The following is a 21,531-nucleotide window of genomic DNA, read 5'->3' as shown; positions in this document are numbered from 1 at the left end:
CTCCCACCCTGGATCCGTGGGAACTGAGGGGCTCCATCCCTGGAGCAGCTCCATGGATTCATCTGGATCTGCTCCAGCAGCTCCAGGTCCTGCTGCTGTTGTCCCCAGGGCTGGGACAGCTCAGCAGGTGAGGTCTCACCTGAGAGGGGCAGAGGGAGTGAATTCCCTCCGCTGTTCCTCTTTACAGAGCAATCCAGAGCTTCCAAAAAATATCTTTTTGGTGTGTTGTGTCCTCTTCCAGTTTCACCTGCTGAATGCAAAGCTCTCAAAACCAAAAACCAGCAGGAGATGGGAAATGAGAAAAAGAAGGAAAATCTTTGTATTATTGTTGTAATCCCAACAAGCCACACACACATCCAGCCCCTAAGGCTGCTGCAAATACCACCAAGCAGGGTTTGCTGGAAACTGATGCATGAGGTATTTCAGGATAACCCAGAACAGTCCCTACTCTTCGGTTTTGTAACCTGCATTTTGCTGTTGCACTGCACTGCACAGCAAATCCACGTGAAACAGGAGCTGCCCGATACGAAAAACAACAATTGCCCATCTTAAAAGCTGGAATCTGATCCAAAAAAGGGAAGTAGGATGCACACATGTCAAACAAGGAGTGCCAGAAATGAGTAAATATTCATTCAAAATCACGCCCTCACAAGTTGCTGAATAAAATGGTTACAGGAAAAGATTGCACATTTTAACTCCTGTCTCTGGATAATGAATTGTGTGCTGCCTCCTTGTACAGAATTCATCCGAGAGTTCACTCGATATCTGGATGGTTCCACTGCTCTTCTCTCGCCTGCTGAAAGTGAGGCAGTGAAAAAAAATGGTGAATTTCCCAAGGGATGAAACAGAAGCAGTTCCAGTGAGGACCCGGCAGAGATTTCCCAGAGAAGCTGTGGCTGCTCCTGTATCACTGGAAATGTCCAAGGTCAGGCTGGACAGGCCTTGGAGCAACCTGGGATAGTGGGAGGTGTTGAGATTGGAACTGCATGAGCTTTAAGGTCTTTTCCAACCCAAACCATTCTGTTTCCATGATTCCCTGAACTCCTGACATCCAGAGGAAGTTTGGCATGAACAGACATCAGAGTTGGCACGGAACAAAAATGATCTGCAGTGCTTTTAAAAACACATATGGCATCAAACAGCAGGAAATATTCAGCAGTATTGTCTCAGTCTGTGGAAAAAAGGGAATATCTTTATTGGGCTTTAAGTTGATAAATACATAGACAATTTTTGCTGCAGGAAAAAACTCTGAAAAAAAAAATATCTCTGATTAAAGCAGCACCAGATACGAAAAACAATCTTACCTTATTAAGGTAAGACATTTAAAACAATCATAACTCTCTTCTGAGAATCAGACAAATGTTTGAACTCCTCTGCTATGGTTCATTTGGATTTGCTTCCTAATTACCACAGCTCTGCTTTGATGTTTCCCTGTGCATAAATTTCCTGAGTGACTGTGGCCTGCAAAGGGTTAAACTCCCTGACATGGGGGAGAAAAAATAAAGATTTCTAACACGGGGGAAAAATAAAGATTTCTAAAGTGGCAGGAGAGCATCCACTGATTTCAAACACGTGATTATCCTCCCCTGTTCCAAAAGGAAAGGCCTTTTGAGGCACAGCAATATGCATGTGAATAGATCTGCATTGAAAAGTCCCAGCTCTCAGGTATGAAAATGCTTTTTGGATCCAAAGGAGACAGATCTTGGAACTTTCATTTCTCCCCGACAGCCTGATGGGGCTGAACACGCCACCAGCGTTTCTGAATTTCAAAAATGGTCATTTCTGTCCCCAGTCCCAGCTCTGAGGGTTCATCCGCTTGTGCTGTGTCAAATTCCCAATTAAAAGCAAGAGCAACAACGAGCCCAGCCCAGCAGAGCTGGGCCTGTCTCATACTGAGCTGGAGTCAGACACAGAACCCACAAAGAGGGTGGAAAAAAGTTAAATCAGAATAAAAAAGAGAAGGAATTTCCACCTTGCAAGGATTAGTGTAAAAATGACCCATTATTTTTCCAGGAGGATCTCACAAGTACAGAAATCGATGTCATCTCATCTCTCCTGAAGGAATGGGCGGTCAGAGATTTCAAAGGAAATTTGCAGTGCCCAAGACCAAATGGTTTTGCTCTTTAAAGCAAAAATTTGGCTGTAAAGAAGTTGTCACTAGGCTGGTCACCAAGTCCATCACTCTGATTTTCTCTCTTCTCTCCTATTTTCTCCCATTTTCTTCCCACAACTCCCTCTGATCATCTTTAATGAGAGTTCCTGCTCCCAGTATTAAATTTATTGTTTTAGTTTCGAGGGAGAACACAGAAAAATACAGAAAATACAAAAAGAATTTTGCCTTACTGTAGTGAAGGCATTCTGCCTTTCTCAAGGCAGAAGAAAAACCTTCACTGAAACTTTCATTCCTGTGGCCAAGCCTGGCCAAAGCTGGGACCTGAGCCACAAATAACGTTAGAAAGAGCTGGTACAGCTCTCCTCTCTCTGCACTGCGGTCACAGCCCCGGATTTTGGTTCAGCTCTCACTGTGGCCAGACTCTCCCCGATTTTAAGGATGTTGCCACTGGACACAACCACTCCTGGGCAGGGCTTGACCTCCTGCACGTGAAAAGCACAACAAAGTGAGGTGAAAAGATGATAAATCCAGAGCAGGACGTGGTGCAGAGCCCAGATTTCCTCAGGCACTGTAAGAGCTGCATCCTTCACACAAAGCTTTCCCCAAACCCAGCATCCTCTGTGCTTACACTACCTAAACAAAAAAATTATTCTTTCTTTTAACACAACGGTGAACCAGCAAAACTCATCTGGAAAAAGCTGGGCCGAAATCACAGCTTATTGTTCATAAACCTGAATCAAATGCCCAAAAATCCATCGCTGAAAGATGTCAGGGGTCCATCTCCAGCTCCTCTGGCTGCACAGATCCCCCTATCACACCGAAGGCCAAGTAATTAATAAATTGTTTTTCAACTTAGACTGGATTGATCATTTATTTTCAAAATCCTTTTTCCCATCATTTACTCATTACCCGCCTCCTCTTGATGGAAGAGGACATTTATTGCCTTCTGCATTTATTGTGCTGGCAAACAGAAACGTTCAGCAGCATTTCCTGGAGATTCTCTAATTTATCTATCAGTTATGGGACTGGACTATTTTTAGGGGCAGGAAAAATTAAAATATCACTCAGAGTGACAGCAGTGAAAATGAAGGCAGCGAGTGTTCCTGTAATAAAGGAAGAGTATTCCTACGATTCCATGATTTCAGCCATTGGGTTTGCAGGATTGTTTACAATAAAAAAAGACTTAATTTCTCACAAACGTTATTGCTTTCTAATGAGAATAATTACTAACTAATGCTTGGGCAAAAAGGGATTGTTTGTATCTAATCATAAAATCATTAAGGTTGGAAATCTCCTCCGAGGTCACTGAGTCCAACCATTCCCAGCACTGCCAAGGCCATCAGTGTCCCCTATCCCCAAGTGCCACCTCCACAGGGCTCTGAAATCCCTCCAGAGATGGGAATTCCACCTCTGCCAGGCTGGGCAACCCTTTTAGGAAAGGAATTTTCCCTGAAATCCAAACTAAACCTCCCCTGGCCCAGCCTGAGGCCGTTCCCTCTCCTCCTGTCCCTGTTCCCTGGGAGCAGAGCCCGACCCCCCCGGCTGTCCCCTCCTGTCAGGGAGTTGTGCAGAGCCACAAGGTCCCCCCTGATTCCCCTTTTCTCCAGGCTGAGCCCCTTTCCCAGCTCCCTCAGCACCTCCAGACCCTTTCCCAGCTCTATTCCCTTCCCTGGATACTCTCCAACCTCTCCAGATCTTCCTCATCCTGACCAGCCCAGAGCTGCCCCAGGATCTGAGGTTCCTCAGCAGGGCCAGCACAGGGGAGTGGTCACTTCAATTTAGAGTTGCAATCATTTCTGATTATGTTACCTCAGCTAAGAAATCCTTCAAAGCACCTCCCTGAGGGTTGCTTTAATCCGGCATTAACTTAGCACAGTATTTGTTCCCAAACTTCAGCTTGTGATGGGAAGATGGTGGGAGGAGGGAACAGACCCGGGTGAAGAGAAAGCTGCTTATTCATTAACTCCCCATATGTTAAAACATTTTGCCACATCCTATGCAAAGCGATAAACACAGCTTTTAACATTCAAAAAAGCCCTTCAGTTTGTTCCTTTTTTGCCTATTTTAAACATTTCCCTCTCGTGACAGTTTTTAGGGTTTTTTTTTTTTCTCCGTAAGAAGGAGAAGGGAAAAAGGGAGATGAAGCTACTCAAAAAAAACCCCACGGTCACCAAGAGGGGCTGGGCAATGCTGGAATGTTGACTCAAAAAATGACTGGTGCTGGATAAACTTGACCTCACTGGGATTCCACCATCTCAGGCAGCTCCAAGCCCCAATGTCCAGCCTGGCCTTGGACATTCCAGGGATCCAGGGGCAGCCACAGCTGCTCTGGCAATTCCAGCCCAGGCAGGAATTCCTTCCCAAGATCCCACCCAGCCCTGCCCTGTGGCAGTGGGAAGCCATTCCCTGTGTCCTGTCCCTCTGTCCCTTGTCCCCAGTCCCTCTGCAGCTCTCCTGGAGCCCCTTTAGGCCCTGGAATGTGCTGAAAGCTCTCCTGGATCCTTCCTTTCTCCAGGCTGGGAATTCCCAGCTCTCCCAGCCTGGCTCCAGAGCCTGAGATTGGATCCATCTCCTCTCCAAGAAATCAGTGGATTCAGGGGCTTCACTTGGAATCTCAGGAAACCATGAAGAGTCTCTCTTCCCTTTCCCTCTCTTTTCTCTCCCCTTTTCCCATAAAAATCCCTCGGGATGGATTCTGAATGTCCCAAATCCCAGAATCCAGGAGCAGTTTGAGTGGGGAGAGAACTCAAAGCTCATTCCAGTGACACCTCCCACGATCCCAGGCTGCTCCAATCCTTCCTTGGACACTGCCAGGGATCCAGGGGCAGCCATAGCTGCTCTGGCAATTCCAGCCCAGGCAGGAATTCCTTGCCAAGATCCCATCCAGCCCTGCCCTGTGGCAGTGGGAAGCCATTCCCTGTGTCCTGTCCCTCCAGGCCTTGTCCCCAGTTCCTCTCCAGCTCTCCTGGAGCCCCTTTAGGCGCTGGCAGGGGCTCTGAGCTCTCCCTGGAGCGTCTCCTCTCCAGGCTGGGCATTCCCAGATGATCTGGAGCAACCTGGGATGGTGGAAGGTGTCCCTGCCCATGGCAGCTTTTAGGATGAGCTTTTAGGTCCCTTCCAACCCAAATTCTTCTATAAACACATCCCAGCTCCAGGGCTCTGACTTATCAATTTCCACCCAGATACCATCACCTCTATGACTTGTGCTAATCCTTCCAAAAGAAAAACTTGGAATTAAGTCATCTTTTTCCCCGAACTAAAGCTACAAAATAATCAGAAGTCTTTCTAAACATCTTTTTTTTCTTTGCACATGCTGGAGGAATAAAAAACTGCAACAACCTGTATGAAACTGTGGCTCCACATTAAAAGTTATCAGGTGTCTTAGTGCACAGCAGGAAAAATCCTGGAATATTGGTTCTGACTGGGGTTTTTTTGTTCTCTGTAAAGACACACATACATAATGGAAAAATAATCTATAAACAAACATTTAGAGAAACATCAATAGCTGCTATTCAGCGTGGAACAACTCCTCATTTTGTTATTAAGCAGCATTTCAGCCTTGCTATCGATTGGATATGTGATAGTGAAAGATGAGACTGAACCAGGTATTTTTCATGGTAAATATGAAACTCTGCATTTTTGGTGCACTTGGGGGACAAAACCACACGGCTGAGGTGTGTGTTTAATAATAAACATCTCAGCTACTTAGTCAGAAATGGTAAATAAAAGATTACGAGGAGGAAAAAAATGAAATCAAGGCTGAGACCCAACTGTTCAGAATTATGATTGTGGCTGGGCAAGATATGGAGGCAGAGCATTAAATACAACACTCCAGCCCGGGCTGTCAATCACGTGGAGGTTTCAGATATTGTAATTGGTAGCAAGTTTCCTAATCTCAACCTGCCAGGCAAGAAGCAATTCAACAAAAGCTCCGTCCCCCAAACAGAATGAAATCTGAAAAGAGGAATTTTCTAATATTGGCAAGATCACGGGGTGGGTTGACAGCTTTATTATGCTAAACTGACAAAAACATTATGCCGTGGTCAGTGCTAGGAAGGGTGGGTTTTTCAGGAGCAATGTGGAAATACAAAGCACTGGGAAAGTCGGATGAACTCCTGCTTTTATCTCCCTGGTGCAGCACATGAGCTGAGACACAGAAAAGTCTCTTGGCCCAAGTACAAAATGAGAAATGAATATATCTTGATTTTTCTCCCCAGGTCTCCCACCGCAGCGATTTGGGAGAGCTACAAGAAGTTGCTGTGGCAGCTGAATATCCATTTAAAAAGGAAAAGAAACCACTAACTTCACAGAAATAACACAATTCATTAACAATGAGATGATATGGCAGCCGGTGGAATTCATCACATGGAAGCTGTAATGTATTTTATTGCTTCTATTGGAAAAGTGCTTGGAAACAGAGTTAAAGTATTGACTCTATGTGTGTGTGTGTGCATATATACATTTATTTATTTGATACAGAAAAAGAAATAGAGCCAGGCAAATAGAAACAGGACACAAACACCGAGAGCGTCTCAAAAATAGGAGCAGAGTGGGAATGATGGAACTATTTTCTTTCAAACCACGGATATTTAGGGAATATTGGAGTAATTCCATGCTTTCATGGGAATAAGAACACCAGGTTTGTTGAGCTGATCCTGCCTTTTCCCTAAGTGCTCATCAGCCAAAATAATTTCCTACTTGGCTGGATCCAGCCTCAAGTCTCCAAACATGCACCTACATCCCTGCTAGTTGGCTTTGGAACGTGTGAAGGAATGCACACAAAATGTGGGGAGAGTAAACATGTTTGCTCTGGCAAAAACAGGCTTCTAAACATGAGAGGTGAGAGCAGAATCATCCTCTGCTCCTGGAATTCTCGCTGTTACAGCCACGTGAGATCACAAAGAGTAAACAGACTGATAACTGAACACAAATAGAAACAAACAAAAAAAAAACCCTTTAAATTGCTAAATTACCTCGTAGGGAATGAAAACGTTTGTGGTTATTATCCTGCTTTGTACCAGTCCCCCCTCTATTATCTACATCTTGCAAACTCCACTTTAGAAAAAGCCCAGCAAACAGCTGCTGATTACTGAGTTGTTGAGATCTGAAAAGGTAAACAAGGCTCTGAAGCATCTGAACAAATGCTGGGCTGGCATTGTTGGCACCTGAGCGCTTCTGCTGATGAGAAACTCCCACGAAAGCCAATTCCTGGCCGGGAAGCTGCGGATCAGCTCCTCGGCTCAGCACTGGGGCTATCACTGCAGAGCATGTTGGGCCATGCTAAGCCTTGAATAGAAAAAGGAAGAGATCATTAAGTTATAATTTCCCCACACAATTGGTATAAGCATTTCCTACCAACAGGATTAGGATGAATACAAGATCCCAGAATAAAGCTGCTCAGCAGTGAGGATGGCAGTTTAGTGTCTAGTAAATTTGATTTCTCTGAAAATCCTGACACATCATAATAGCAAAATCCTATTTACTGTAGCAAGCAGGATGGATAATACCATTTAACACCTGGGATAGAATGTGCCATCAGCTCAGAGCTTTGTGCTCCATGTGCTCATCTTACCTTAAGGTTAATGCTCCTTGACAGCCTCCATGGAAAGCAGAATCCCCAAATTAAGTGCCGAGCTTGGGATTTGCAAATCCTTCCTCGACGTTGTAAGTCAGGGGAAAAAACGGATGCAGGGAAGTGGATCAACATTTCCTGAACTTAATGTCTGTATTCCCAGGCTGGGATCCAGCACTGAGGCCTCTGAGGAGCAGGAATGTCCCCACACCAAGGCCACCACAGCCCCACCACGAGGTTGTGTGGGGACCGTGGAACGGGCCAAGAACTGTCAGAGCAGCGACTTCTGGGCCGTTAAATGTGTAGTGAATCCAAGGGAACACTGAAACCATTCCTACAGAATGGCAGAATCGTGGAATTGTTTAGGCTGGAAAAGCCCTCTGAGATCAGCAAGGCCATCAGGGAGCCATATCCCCAAGTGCCACAGCTTCAAGTTGTTTAAATCCCTCCAGGGATGGGGACTCCATCCATCCTTTTAGGAAAGGAATTTTCTCAATTTCCAAACCTCCCCTGGCCCAGCCTGAGGCCGTTCCCTCTCCTCCTGTCCCTGTTCCCTGGGAGCAGAGCCTGACCCACCCCTGGCTGTCCCCTCCTGTCAGGGACTTGTGCAGAGCCACAAGGTCCCCCCTGAGCCTCCTTTCCTCCAGGCTCAGCCCCTTTCCCAGATTTGTGCTCCAGGATAATCCTATTACCTCACCCCACAACCACCTTCACATCCCAAACTGCTCAACACTTAAAAAGCATTTCTAGGAAACTCAGGAGCATAGAAACTTGGCTCCAGTGGAAAATATTATGATTAATATGAGGATCCATATCTTGCTCATTCACACTGATAAACTAAATAGTAGTGTCATGCAGCAGGGTATTAAAATTAATTTCCTTCTGCTCCCATGACTTGGGGCAGGATTCTCCTAATGATGCATATTAGCATTAGGAAGCAGTGCAACATGAAAATAGCTGGGTTTGCTGGAGGAAATTGGAACTGGGGAGTCCCATCAGTCTCAGAGACAGAGCAGGAGCAGACACAGCTCACTGAGTGTCTGCGTGATGCCAAAACTACGACGAGAAGCGGGAGAGGGTCATGTGTCCTCCAGAAAAAAAAATGTTGTAAAGCAAAAGTTTTGTAAAGCTTTTTGTAAAGCAAAAGCAACAGGGTGAAGGAAAACTGGGATGGGAATTGCTGGGATGTCAGCTGCTCTGCATGAAAATCGTAGGCAAGTGTTGATGGGGACTGGAAGCTGCAGAGCAAAGGGACACTGGAGATGTAGAGCTGGTTATGAATAAAATCCATGGGGCTTGGGACTGGCCCTGAAACCAGGCAAAAATACTGCACCTCTCCACTGGAAATAGAGGGACAAGACAGCAAAGATATCAACAATGTTTTCCTGTAAACACCAGAAATGGAACAGCTTCAGCTCCAAGGACAGACAGAGATCCTGAGCTCTGGCACGCAGGGTAGGAATGGCATTCCTTGAAAAAGTGTTCTGATTTCACACTGGGGCTCTTCTTTACTCCAAAACAAATTTAGTTTCTCCTTAGAGAGTCATAGAATGGTTTGGGTTAGAAAAGACCTTCAGGATCACCCAGTTCCACCTCCTGCCATGGGCAGGGACACCTCCCACTGTCCCAGGCTGCTCCAAGCCCCGGTGTCCAGCCTGGCCTTGGACATTCCAGGGATCCAGGGGCAGCCACAGCTGCTCTGGCAATTCCAGCCCAGGCAGGAATTCCTTCCCAAGGTCCCATCCAGCCCTGCCCTGTGGCAGTGGGAAGCCATTGCCTGTGTCCTGTCCCTCTGTCCCTTGTCCCCAGTCCCTCTGCAGCTCTCCTGGAGCCCCTTCAGGCCCTGGAATGTGCTGGAAGCTCTCCTTGGAGTCTTCTCCTCTCCAGGTATGTATCTGCCAGCTTGGATCCGTGTGAACTGAGGGGCTGCAGCCCTGGAGCAGCTCCATGGATTCCTCTGGATCTGCTCCAGCAGCTTCGGGTCCTGCTGCTGCTGTCTCCAGGGCTGGGACAGCTCTGCAGGTGGGGTCTCACCTGAGTGAGGGACAGAATCCACCCCTCCCCTGCTGCCCACAGGGGTTCTGGGTCCCAATGCCCACAGCCAGGGCATGGCCAGCTTCTCATTCACCAAAATCCCCAAGTCCTTTTCTCAGGGCTGCTCTCCATCCTTTCCCCGCCTCAGCCTGGATTTGCGCTTGGATTGCCCTGACCCTTGTGCAGGACCTTGCACTTGTAACTAAATAATTAACACAGTGTGGGGTGCACACAGCTCAGCGACTTCAGCACTGTTTTCTCTCTGGGTTTTGCTGCAGTCAAGAACCACTTTCATCCTGTAGGTGCACAGTGAAAAGCAGTGACAAATTCCCCTCCAAACTTCACCGAAATCACAGCTGCACATCCCAGGCAGATGCAGAGCAAGGGAAGGCTGTTCTTTAACTGCTTTGTTCAACTCTCTGCTATTGCTCTGCTGCTGTGGAGCATGTAATAACTAATAGCTTATGTGCTATCTTTGACCTAGAAACACTGGCAGCTGTTAGGGGAATTGCTGGGGTTTGGGGAAGTATCAAAAGGTTTTTAGCACATAAACCAAATTTATGAACAGTTATTCCCCCAGAGAATGGAATTGTTGATGTTTTACTATCGCAGCTGTCACTTGTGCACAGTTATTTTGTCCTGTATTAATAATACCCTGTAAAGGTTGAGCATCTTCCCTCAGTCACTGGAAATATTTTATAATTGACAGGCTTCATCTGGCACTGAATATGGATAATTTTCTCCATAAGGAGCACGCTGTGCTGACACTAATCTGTCCTGTTGTCATCTCCCTTTATTATCAACGTCTGCATTGTTTTTGCAGCGGCACCGAAGAACACAAATACGAAGCTTCTAATTGAAAAGGCTAAGTAATCAAAAAGCCAATTAATCATCGAGATGAGCTCTGACACTCCATGATGCAACAGCCAGAAATACCACATAGGCATAACTGAAGTGTTTTTAAAGTGTGCTTATTTGATGTGGGAATGATCTGAGATTGTAATTAGCATTCTTTGTCACAGGTGACAGACTCGGATTGAACATTTCTTCACCCTGACATTAATGCTCTGAGCTCCACTTGCTCCCACCCCACCTCCTGTTCCGAAATTTCCCTCTGCTGAGCAGCCCATGCTCTGTCTCTGTGCACCTTCCACTGAAATCAGGACAGGTTCAGGAACAACAAACCAGCCTCTTTTCATGCTCTGTCATTTGCACACCTTCCTTTTTTTAATTTTTTTTTTTTAAGCTCTATTTCTATCCCAGTTTTCAAAGTTCCCAGCAGAGAAGCTCACAGGTGACCCCACTGAGGGCCACGGGGAAGGTGGGATTGCAGGAGGTGTGACCTCTCTGCTTGTCCAGGTTTTCACTCCAACATCTCCACCTCTCTGAAGAAATTCCAAGTCAGATTTGGAACACAGAGCTCGCTCCTCTCAGAGCTGGAACAGCACTTTTTTTTGAGTAGGAGGGAGATGAAAATTTACCTTGATGACAAACTGGGTGACAACTCGGAAAAGCAGAGGGTTTTGCCTCACAAATAAGGAGTCAGAATGAAAAGACAAAGCTTGGTACCACAAGAATTCTGCTCTGAACGCAGAGCCAACATCACCCATGGTATAGAACAAGGAATTCAGAACTACTTGCTGTAATCCTGGGGATTTCCAAGCCAAGCAGAGAAACCAAGAGATGGCAGAATTTCCTTTTTCACATCCCCTGGGGGTGGCACTCCAGCAGAACTCCAATGAAGTTACTTAAAGTTCATGATCTCCCTTGCACAGCACAAAAATGTATTTACACCCGGAGTCTTCACTGACAAGAGGAAGTGAAGCCACTGTACCAGTGACTGGCATGAACGGGAAAAATGACCAAGAAAAACATCTCAAAAGATGTAAAAGGTTAAAAAAAGGTGAAAGAAAAAGCTGTCCAAGATCCATGGTTTATCAGACATCCTTTGCCATGAATTATTCCACACTAAGAGCACAGCTAAAACCACCCCAGAAAAATCCAGTCTGGATCAAATCCCACTGAAGCTTTTTTTCTCAAACACCAAGGCAGTAACTGGAGAAGAAGGAAAGTGTTCTGTGGCATTTTTTGGTGAAGGATCTTAATTTTTACCTGTTTAAATAATGCACCGGTTTAGAATCATTAAACTGATTTCCTCTCATCCTTTCAAACTCCTTTTCATTGCCAAGAGCATGGGACTTCATTAATGTCACCTTCAAAAAGGGAGGACAAAACCCCGAGATGGTATCGGATGTACCCTCCATTTAAAACACTCATTAAGACCAATTATGCACACTGACAATTCATGCAACATGTTCTTCCTCCTAATCCAGAAAAACAAGGGGTTTTCTTCTGGCCTGCTAAGCTGCATCAATGAATATGTATCTTGTTTGATAATTCTTACAACCAGCTAACGAAAAAAAAATCCGAATTAATCACCAATATGTAAACTCAGGAAGAAGGCAGAGGGGTAAAGGAGGCAAATGTATTCAGGCTGGAGGTTACAACCAACCTGGGAGCCAGGAAATGATGACAGCAGTAATTATTTGAAATTAACATCCTATAAAATAATACCCTGTAAAGAATAGGAATGTTAACAGCAATATGTTAAGCCACTGTAAGCAAGTCCCACAGCTTCCCAAGCTGCTCTCTACAGTTTAATTTCAAGTCTGTGATGAGATAAAGACACAGAAGTGCTTTTTAAACATGGTATAAACTTGGAATTAAAATTAAACTCTCCATGTACTGATGGAGGAATCACTAATTCCACCCACTGAAAGCAGAAATTCACTATGTGCCTTCACACTTCACTTTTTTTTTTTTTTGTGGTTGTTGTTATTTTAATTTAAATTATTTTACTTGGTGACACTTCTTCACTTCCACTGGCTCTTCAACAGCAGTGGTATAAAATAACCTCATTACTTCATTTTTCTGTCTGTAATTACCGTGACAGATGAAATCCCACAGCGAATGTGAGAACTTTGTTAGTAAAGAAAACAAAATATTCTCCCATCAAACCTTCCACCTTGTCAATATTAAGCCAGAAACAGCAGCAGCAATAGAAAAATAACCCCTCTGGCCAGAATTTTAATCTTTATCTCCTTTAAAAAAGTCATCTTGTAAATATAACCAGGAGCAGAAATGAACAGAAAGGGAAAAAAGGGGGAAGAATGTTCATTAAAAGGGAAAAAATTGGTTTTACCCTCTCTTCCAGCCGAGCCAGCTGCTCTTTGTAGTAAGCATCATGTTTCTTCAGCTCCCTCTCCTTCTCTTCCACCTGTCTGGCCTAAAAAAAAAGAACAGAAAAATAAAAATATTGAATTTAGGATATTATCCATAGTTCTGGGCTTTTTCCTCCCCTCCTCAACAGCTCTGCCCGAGTTTGCCCAAATGGATTTGGAAATGTCACCAGAAAGCTCCAGGCTGGGATTTCTTTTGGTTTTTTATAATTTGAATTAACTTGGCAAATCACTTCTAAACTTAGGAAAACCTAATCCTAAACAGGTGGATATTGGGGAAGAACAAAATCCTTTTGTGCATTTGCTAAAAAGTGCATCCAAAACTCTCCTGTCCTCTTTAGTTAGGAATTAATTCTCCTCTGGAAACTCCCAGATTGGTTGAAGTATCCACTAAGCTGAAAAATTTGACCCTGGGTCAACTCCCATGTCCAATAATCCAAAATAACACAGAATATTTTAAAATATTTATCTTTTCAATCCTAATATGACCTGAGTGTTCTTTTAAGAGACGCTGCTCCCAGCAAACTGATGTTTTTGGCTTTTCATCTGCAGTATTTCCCATTTTCTTGGATTAAGGGGACTCATTAAAAATTAGAAAATACATTTAAAAAGCACACATGCACAGAGGAATTTATTAAAAATATATAAAGCTGTAAGTCCTGCAGTGTAAATAGCAGACAAGTGATTTTTAACAAGCTATGAAGGATTTAACGCCTAAATTATCAATGCAAATACTTTCCAGGTTCACCATTTTTTAATAAAAAACCTCAGTGACTAATAATTATCTAATAAAGGTCATCACAACAATTACACCACATATTGCACAGACACAAGACTTGCTTCCCTTTGTCAAGATTAATTTTGGGGGTTTTTTTTAGCAAACACCCAAGGAATACATTAAAAAGTTTGGATTTTCCCTCGTTTCCTTTTTCAACTGCTTACCTGTGTTTCTATGTCCTGAAGCATGTAAAAAATGTTAAAATTCCAATTAAGTTTATTACATAATGGTGAACAGAAAGAATACAAAAAAAAAAAACCCACATGCATGTCAGGTGTATCTGGAAAAATGGACAAAACTACTTGGAAATTGTTGGTGTTTTTCAAGCAACTTCTTCAAAAATGACCTGAAAATTCATATATTTATGAATCAAGCTCTGTCCTCTGCCAGCATCTCCATCAGAATTCCATGGAGCACATGCCCTGTCCACCAGCACTTAAATCAGCCTTGCCTCACTAATTACAGGTTTTCCAGAGCTCATTCCATGAAATATTCCACAGCCAAATTCCCATGGTTTGTATCGATCAGGGTTTGTTTCTCCTTACAGATAATCCCTGATGATGTCCCAGATCTGGTGGTTACAGAACCACGTAAAATTCACTGCAGGTTTTATGTCCCCCTCAAACCATCCTCTGCCAAATACGGATTCATGGAATGGTTTGGTTTGGAAGGGATCTGAAAAATCTTCTCATTCCAACCCTAACATCTTCCACCATCCCAGGATGCTCCAAGTCCTATCCAACCTGGCCTTGGACACTTCAGGGATCCACGAGTAGTCAAGTTTCTCTGGAAACTTGTGCTAGAACACTTCACATTCCAGATCTAATATTCCAGATCTCATACTTCACATCTCATATTCCTTATCTCATACTCCATATATCATAATCCATATCTCATATTCCACATCTAATATTCCATATCTCATATTCCAGATCCAATATTCCAGATGAAATATTCCAGATGTAATATTCCATACTTCATATTTCACATCTCATCATCCATGTATCATATTCCATATCTAATATTCCAGATCTCTATTCCATATCTCATATTCCAGACCCAATAGTCCATATCTCATATTCCAGATCTAATATTCCATATTTCATATTTCACATCTCATCATCCATGTATCATATTCCATATCTAGTATTCCAGATCTCATACTCCATATCTCATATTCCAGACCCAATAGTCCATATCTCATATTACAGATCTAATATTCCATATCTCATACTCCATATCTAATATTCCATATCTCATATTCCAGATCTAATATTCCAGATCTGCAAGGCATCTTCACGGGTACCCAATGCAAACATTCCATGTCTAACCGTCCCATGATCCCCAAAACACAGAAGATCTCCAGAGCATTCCTGGTGTGCAAAACAGGCCAGTGACAAAGAGAAGATAAAATTAATATTCCACAAAGCCCAGGAGAACTCAGGTTCAGTTCTTACAATCCAGTCGTGTTCCCCATGATTCTGTCCACGACCTGGAACTAAAACTGACTTTGGAAAGGCAATGGGATGGAACAAAACCCAGGGAAGAACCTCCTGACTGAATTCACTCATCCCATTTCTGACGATTCAGAGCTTTGCAGGGTGTAAAGCACAACAGGTCAAGGGCACAGCAACGACAGAAGAGACAAAACCCATCCTTATCCTCCAGGTTTAAACTGAGCTTAAATCCTTTTCCTCTGTCCTGCTGTGATCAGGGAACGCAATAACATTTATTCCAAGGATATCCCTCTGAATGGAAGATTTTGCCCTGGAAATTTGATTTACTTGGGAAGTTGGTTTGTTTCTTGGGTTGATTTTTGGGTTTGGTTCACTGTCCCCCTTCAAAATAAGCAACCAATCATCCAACCAGTTGGATTTTACTGCTCTACAGTGACACTGCTCAGTGCCCTGATCTGTCACTGATAAGAGAGAAATATTGTATATAAAATACTAAATAATCTGTTTACCCAAAGGTTTGCTTCCCTGCGTTTTGAAGGTAACTGGAAGATTTGGTTGGCAAGTAAGAAATTCAGCAAAAAGGAGTTTTTTCCACCCCTGACACTTGTACAGTAACGCAGACACAGCAAACTTCAAATGAATAAATAATAAATAAAATTATTCATTTATACAGGAGACTATAAATATGCCAATAGAGGAGAACTGAGTGCCAAAATAACAACCTGTAAAGTAATATTATATTTATGGGGCTGCAGCAACAAGATCCCCGTGAATGCCAATAAGCTGCAAGAAAATAATTAAGAATAGCCATGTTTTCAATTAGCTGAATGCTGCACTTCAGGTGTAAATGAGATACTGGAACAGGCTGGTTGTTTCTTCATGAAAAAAACTCTAATAAACAAAACCTTTGCTTGGGTGCTTTGTGAAGAAAAGCTTCAAAAAGCCACCTCTGGTTCCCAAAACCACCCAAATTTAATGCCCAAACCAGATCACTCATATTAAATACAGGTTCTCCACAATCCCAAGGAAGTGGGATAAAGGTCTAAAAGCCAACCTGGGTTTTGTTTATTGGTAGGAGTTGCCATCACTGGAAAAATGAATTTCTTCCCTAACAAAAAAAAAAAAAAAAAAAAAAAAAAAAAAAAAAAAAAATCCAGGAATCACCTTGTACCTGGCTGCAGAGACACCTGCAGAGCCATCCCGTGACAAAACCAAGCCCTGCTCCCACTGGATACAACAAAACCACATTTATTTTGTCCTCTGTGAGGCAGAACAGAGCAAATATGCAGCTGGTTGAAAAATCTGTGTTTAATAATTAAACTTTAAAAATAAAAAAGGGAATCTATTGCTGGATGGAACAGGATTCCAGGTGTGTGTGGTCATAAATTGCTATTATTTAAGGGGAGGATAAAAAATCATTATCAGGTGGTTTATTGTAGGTTTGTAGGCAGATTTCAGACTCAGCCTTTGGCAGTCCCAGGTTTGGAGCTGCCCCTCAGCACAAACTCCAAGCTGCAGATTCATTAACATCCCAAAAATTTACAGTGGAACTGCTGAGATGGCTCCAGTTTGGGTTTTTCTGGGAAAAGAATGATCTGCTTCAAAATGAGAATTTTGAATTGAATTGAATTTAGTTTGAATTTATAAATGGACATTGGCCAGGCAAAATTCTTTGAACGTCTTGCTTCAGGGTCATCTCACCAAACATCAGGAGATGGGGTGGGTGGACACCAAGGGACTGGTGACCCCCCAAGGCACGTCCAAGGATTCCAGACCTGGCACTGGGGCCAGAAGAGCTCCTGTCACATCAGGTTTGTGAGTGAAGATTTGCCAAAGGAAATGCTGAGCACAGCAATGAGGGCTCCTCTCATGGGAAAGCCCAGATGGAATATCTGCAGGTCTTGGGATGAGCTTGAAGGAAAAAATCATGGATTAAAGGTTAAAAGGAAGTGGTGGCAGCAGCATCCCACAGGAGATCTGCTGGCAGCTCAGGATGGGTAGGATCCACCAGCACAAGTGAGACCTCAAAACATGATCTTCTCGAAACATGATCTTCTCAAAACATGATCTTTTCAAAAGATGATCCTCTCCAAACTTGATCTTCTCTAAACACGATCTTCCCAAAACATGATCTTCTCTAAACACGATCTTCTCAAAACATGATCTTCCCAAAACATGATCTCAAAATACGATCTTCTCTAAACATGATCTCAAAACATGATCTTCCTCTACCACTTTGTTGGAGGTTTTCCATGTTTTTTTCCAACCTGAGGTTGGCTGGATGAGCATATCCATGGATTAGAGCTCCTGTGAATTCCAGAGTTCGGAATTCAGGTCCAGGCTGTGAGTGTCACATTGTAAAACAGTTTTTGGGCATTTCATAAATCATGGTTTGGGCTGGAAGGGACCTTCAGGATCATCTCCCAAACCCCTGCACAAGCAGTGACATCTTCAACTCCATCAGGCTGCTCAGAGCCCTGTCCAGCCTGACCCTGGATGTTTCCAGGGATCTGACATCCACTGAACTCCTCTCCCACTCACCCAGGTATAGCTCTGTGCACCCACGTTTGCACATTGATAAAATCAGATGAAGCTTAATTATTTGCACAGATTATTATGATCAGCAAAACTGCTCTCCTCTTCCACTGCATGGAGTGTCCCAAGAAAAATGATTCCCAATTTCCACATTTAACGGACGTTGAACTGCCCCAGTTTTTATTTTTAACTCTCTATTTCAGCATATAAATACACCCATCATTCCAAACAGGCAACACCAGGAACTTATGGATATTCCTGGGAACAGATGCTGGTCCCTTCCCCCACGAAGAATTCCTTTTAAATTTTCACTACACACCAAATCATCCCAAAAACAAAAAAAAAATCATGTGGACACATCACTTGAAAAGAGGGCTGTTCATTTCCACTTGTGAAGGTGGAGAATTGTTAGAAATTGGAAACGGCAGCACCAATAATGCATCATAAAATGGAGTCTTTGACAAGTGTAATTAAAACAAGCTTTTGTAATTACCACTAAATGTGCTACAGTACATTTTCTAAAAATAATGAAGTCCTAAAAAGAGTGAGTCGAGCAGATAAAAAAGATCATATTGAGAGGAGGAGGCTAATGGAGAAAATTAAAAAATTGAATTTGTGAACAAGTAAGGATCTAGTGTAGAACAGAAGATGTGACAAGAAGCTTCATTTACTGAATCTCGTTACAGACCAAAGGAGAAGAACACAAATGTGCAAATGCCACGAAAAGAGTTACAGATTCCAATCCTGATGTGAGTCATGGGAATACTCACAGGAAAACCCACAGGAATGTTGCTCTCCACCAAGGCAGAAATTCAGTGAGGTTGTTGCCCCAACAAGAGCAGCTTCTGTTCTGCCAGAATAAAAAGCTGAACAAGATAAATCTCAGAATCACTGAGGCTGGAAAAGCCCTCCAATATCATCAAAGCCAAGCTGTGCCCAATCCTCACCTTGTCCCCAGCCCAGAGCCCTGGGTGCCACCTCCAGGAATTCCTTGGACACCTCCAGGGATGGGGACTCCAAATCTCCCTGGGCAGCCCCTCCAGAATGTGGGACACCCAGAGGAGGAGGTGGAGGATTTAGAGAGAGCAGAGAGAGATCCCAGAAGTTTCTCCTCAAGCAGGGGCAAGGAAGAGGCCACAGCTGGCACCCCAAGGCCATATCCAGCTGGGATAAAACCTCCCAGCACGGAGACAGGAAAGCTCTGCTGAGCCTTCTCCATCTGCAAGGACCCTCAGACCCCGTGCAGGACAAGGCTCATGGAGGAGAAGCAGCAGGAGGGAAGTTCTGGGTCACCATCACTTGAGAGGATCCCGAGTTCTTCCAGCCTGATTTATTTTGTGATCCTACCCCAAAACGAGGGCAACAAAGTCACCCATTTGTACGAAGTGAGCAGGAAGGAGCAATTACAGAATCCCAGACTGGTTTGGGGTGGAAGAGACCTTCAAGACCATCTCATTCCAACCCCTTCCACCAGACCAGGCTGCTCCCAGCCCTGTCCAACCCGTCCTTGTACAATATCACCACTAAAGGAAAGCTGCCACTTCCCACCAAACTCCGAATGAACCATCTGGTTTGCTCAGCTCCGAAACAACAGACTCCGAAGACTTTTTATTTCCTTGCAAATAAAAATTAAAATACACTCATGACTATTCTAGTGATTAGCAACAGGCAGAAAAGCCGTGTGTTTCCATCCAACCGTGGTTCAAAGGAAAAAAGAGACGCTGAAAAAAATCTGAATTACATCTCTGCATGTCACTGGGAATGAAAGAGAGGCATGACTTACTCCTGAAACTCTATCCATGCTTTTCAGTCAGCCAACACAGTCCAAGGAGATCAAACATTTTAAAGACTATCTGTACTGCTGCCAGGTATTTGTAGCAATTCAAATATTGTCTCTAACCGTGGCTGACAGCTTCTGATGTTTCAGTCATATGTCAAATATGTAGTTTTTCACTAAATTGAAAGAAGCAGAGACTGCTCCATATGAGCCAAAGTGGTTTTCTCTCTATAAAACAGAGCAAGAGGACCGTTATCCTGTGAAATTCAGGAAGAAAAAACCTGTCAGGAAATTGATTTAGGACTGTGTTCTACTTCCATCTTTGTTGTTACACCGCTATTGTAGCACATCGTAAATGTTTTTTGCCATTTGTTACTGTGTTCAGAATTGATATTAATGATGATTTTGCAGAAATACTTTTAAATTCCTGGATTAAACAACGGAAGGGTAAAGAAAAGTTATTGCTAAGCACAGTCAGCCAAAATTTGATGCATTTTTAAGCAAAACATGATGTAAAACAAAGCAAATGTAAGGAAGCACCGCACTTCCAAAAATTCACCACTGAAGTCCAAAACTAAGCCAGAGAGAAGAAATTTACACCTCAGTAACCTCATATCCAAATATTCTGAGAAAATTTTGAAATTTAAGCTTTCCACCTAGGACCCTTCACTGTTCTGTCCAAAACCCAGCATCATTTATCAACAGTGCCGTATTATCATCATTTTTAAAGCCCCGGTTCTTGTGCTTTGCAAACTGAAGATTCAATGGACTGCACATAGGGAGTGAAATAATTCTTAGGGATGCTGCGTTAATAAAAGCAATAAAAATTCACCACCTCATTGAAGCCACTTCAAAGCCAATCTCATTTGGAATCCCATTGAAAACCTCCCGTATTTTGCGTTTATTAGAGGCCTCTCAGCATCAGAGGCCGTTCTCCGGAGTTATTTTCCATCTGTGAATATCCCACTTCTTCTATCAAGTGATCCAAACTCGGCATGAATTGATATCATTCCCTCCCAGCACAAGTTGCCTCAATCTGTGATCCCGGGAAGCAATTCCCACTGAAGGCAAAAAAGTGATGATGCCCATCACAAGGAGGGAAATCCACTTTGGAATGGCAAATAAAAGGACATTTATCGCTGCTCTGCTATTCAAGGGGTTGATTTCTGCTCAAGACACAGAACTGAGCCACTTGTAATTACATCAGGCGTTTCTCAATTTGAAACACACAACACAGGCAGAACCTTCATCTCTGGATGCTCAAAAAGGCACTAAAAATACAGATAATCCGTTGTCTTAAAGGTATTTTATCTTTGTTTTTCGGAATTTTGATCTTGTTAAATTGAATTCTTTTATTTAGTAATAAAAAACCCATCAAAACTCATTGATTCTGTCTCAAATTATGCAGCCATTTTATTTCCCAGAGATTTTCCAATTCAGTTTGAGAATAAAAGAACTGTAACCGGCAGATAATTTCACACTGAAGATGTAACTCAGAAACAAATCCATCTTTAAACAGAATATTTGACTTAACAGTGAAATTCAGGGATTAACTTCTGCATTGCCAAGGGAATATAATTTTGTGAGAACTTTTGCAATGTCCAACTTTCCCCAAAGGCCTTTTGGCATCGAGACACAAAAAAAATTCACATGGTAAAGAAAATATTTACAGGTGACTGATGTGCACATACATGAAACTAAACCAATTAATAAGTCAGTTTTTAGCTCTGTTTCATTTTTTTCAGCCCTCTGAAAACTCATTTCAAACAATTAATAGGACAGTTTGTAGTTCTTCACTTCATATCCATAAAATATTTAACTAAGTGTGAAAATCCTCAGTTAATACCACGCAGTTACCGTAACTCTTGAAATTACTACCTACAAACAAAGATCCAGCAAAGCCTTGGGAAAGTGGGAGAACACAGCAGGATTTAATGCTCTTTGTATTTTAATTACTAAATTACAACGCTGGTCTTTCAGCGTCTTCTTTAAAGATTGAACAACTTATTCAGAAATAAAAGCACCA

At 43.1% G+C, this 21,531-nt stretch overlaps 1 protein-coding gene across 3 annotated transcripts in view; it reads right to left on the bottom strand.

Moving 5' to 3' along the window:
- Nucleotides 1-21,531, bottom strand: part of CHCHD3 (coiled-coil-helix-coiled-coil-helix domain containing 3) — a 127,666-nt gene that overhangs the window by 36,833 nt on the left and 69,302 nt on the right. For 2 of the 3 annotated variants that reach the window (XM_066182655.1, XM_066182656.1), the window contains exons 5-6: nt 13,901-13,915; nt 12,922-13,005 (exon numbers count right to left, since the gene is read on the bottom strand). In XM_066182655.1, coding sequence (XP_066038752.1) covers nt 12,922-13,005; nt 13,901-13,915 — 99 coding nt within the window. The remainder of the gene's footprint in view (nt 1-12,921; nt 13,006-13,900; nt 13,916-21,531) is intronic. The other variant, XM_066182657.1, reaches the window with a different exon arrangement.

This window comes from Chamaea fasciata, unplaced genomic scaffold, assembly GCF_029207755.1.
Source record: "Chamaea fasciata isolate MVZ Bird 193981 ecotype frontalis unplaced genomic scaffold, bChaFas1.0.hap1 SCAF_5, whole genome shotgun sequence".
Classification (NCBI taxonomy): Eukaryota; Metazoa; Chordata; class Aves; order Passeriformes; family Sylviidae; genus Chamaea; species Chamaea fasciata.
Note: the sequence above shows the minus strand (reverse complement) of the source record. Positions and strands in the feature narration are given on the sequence as shown.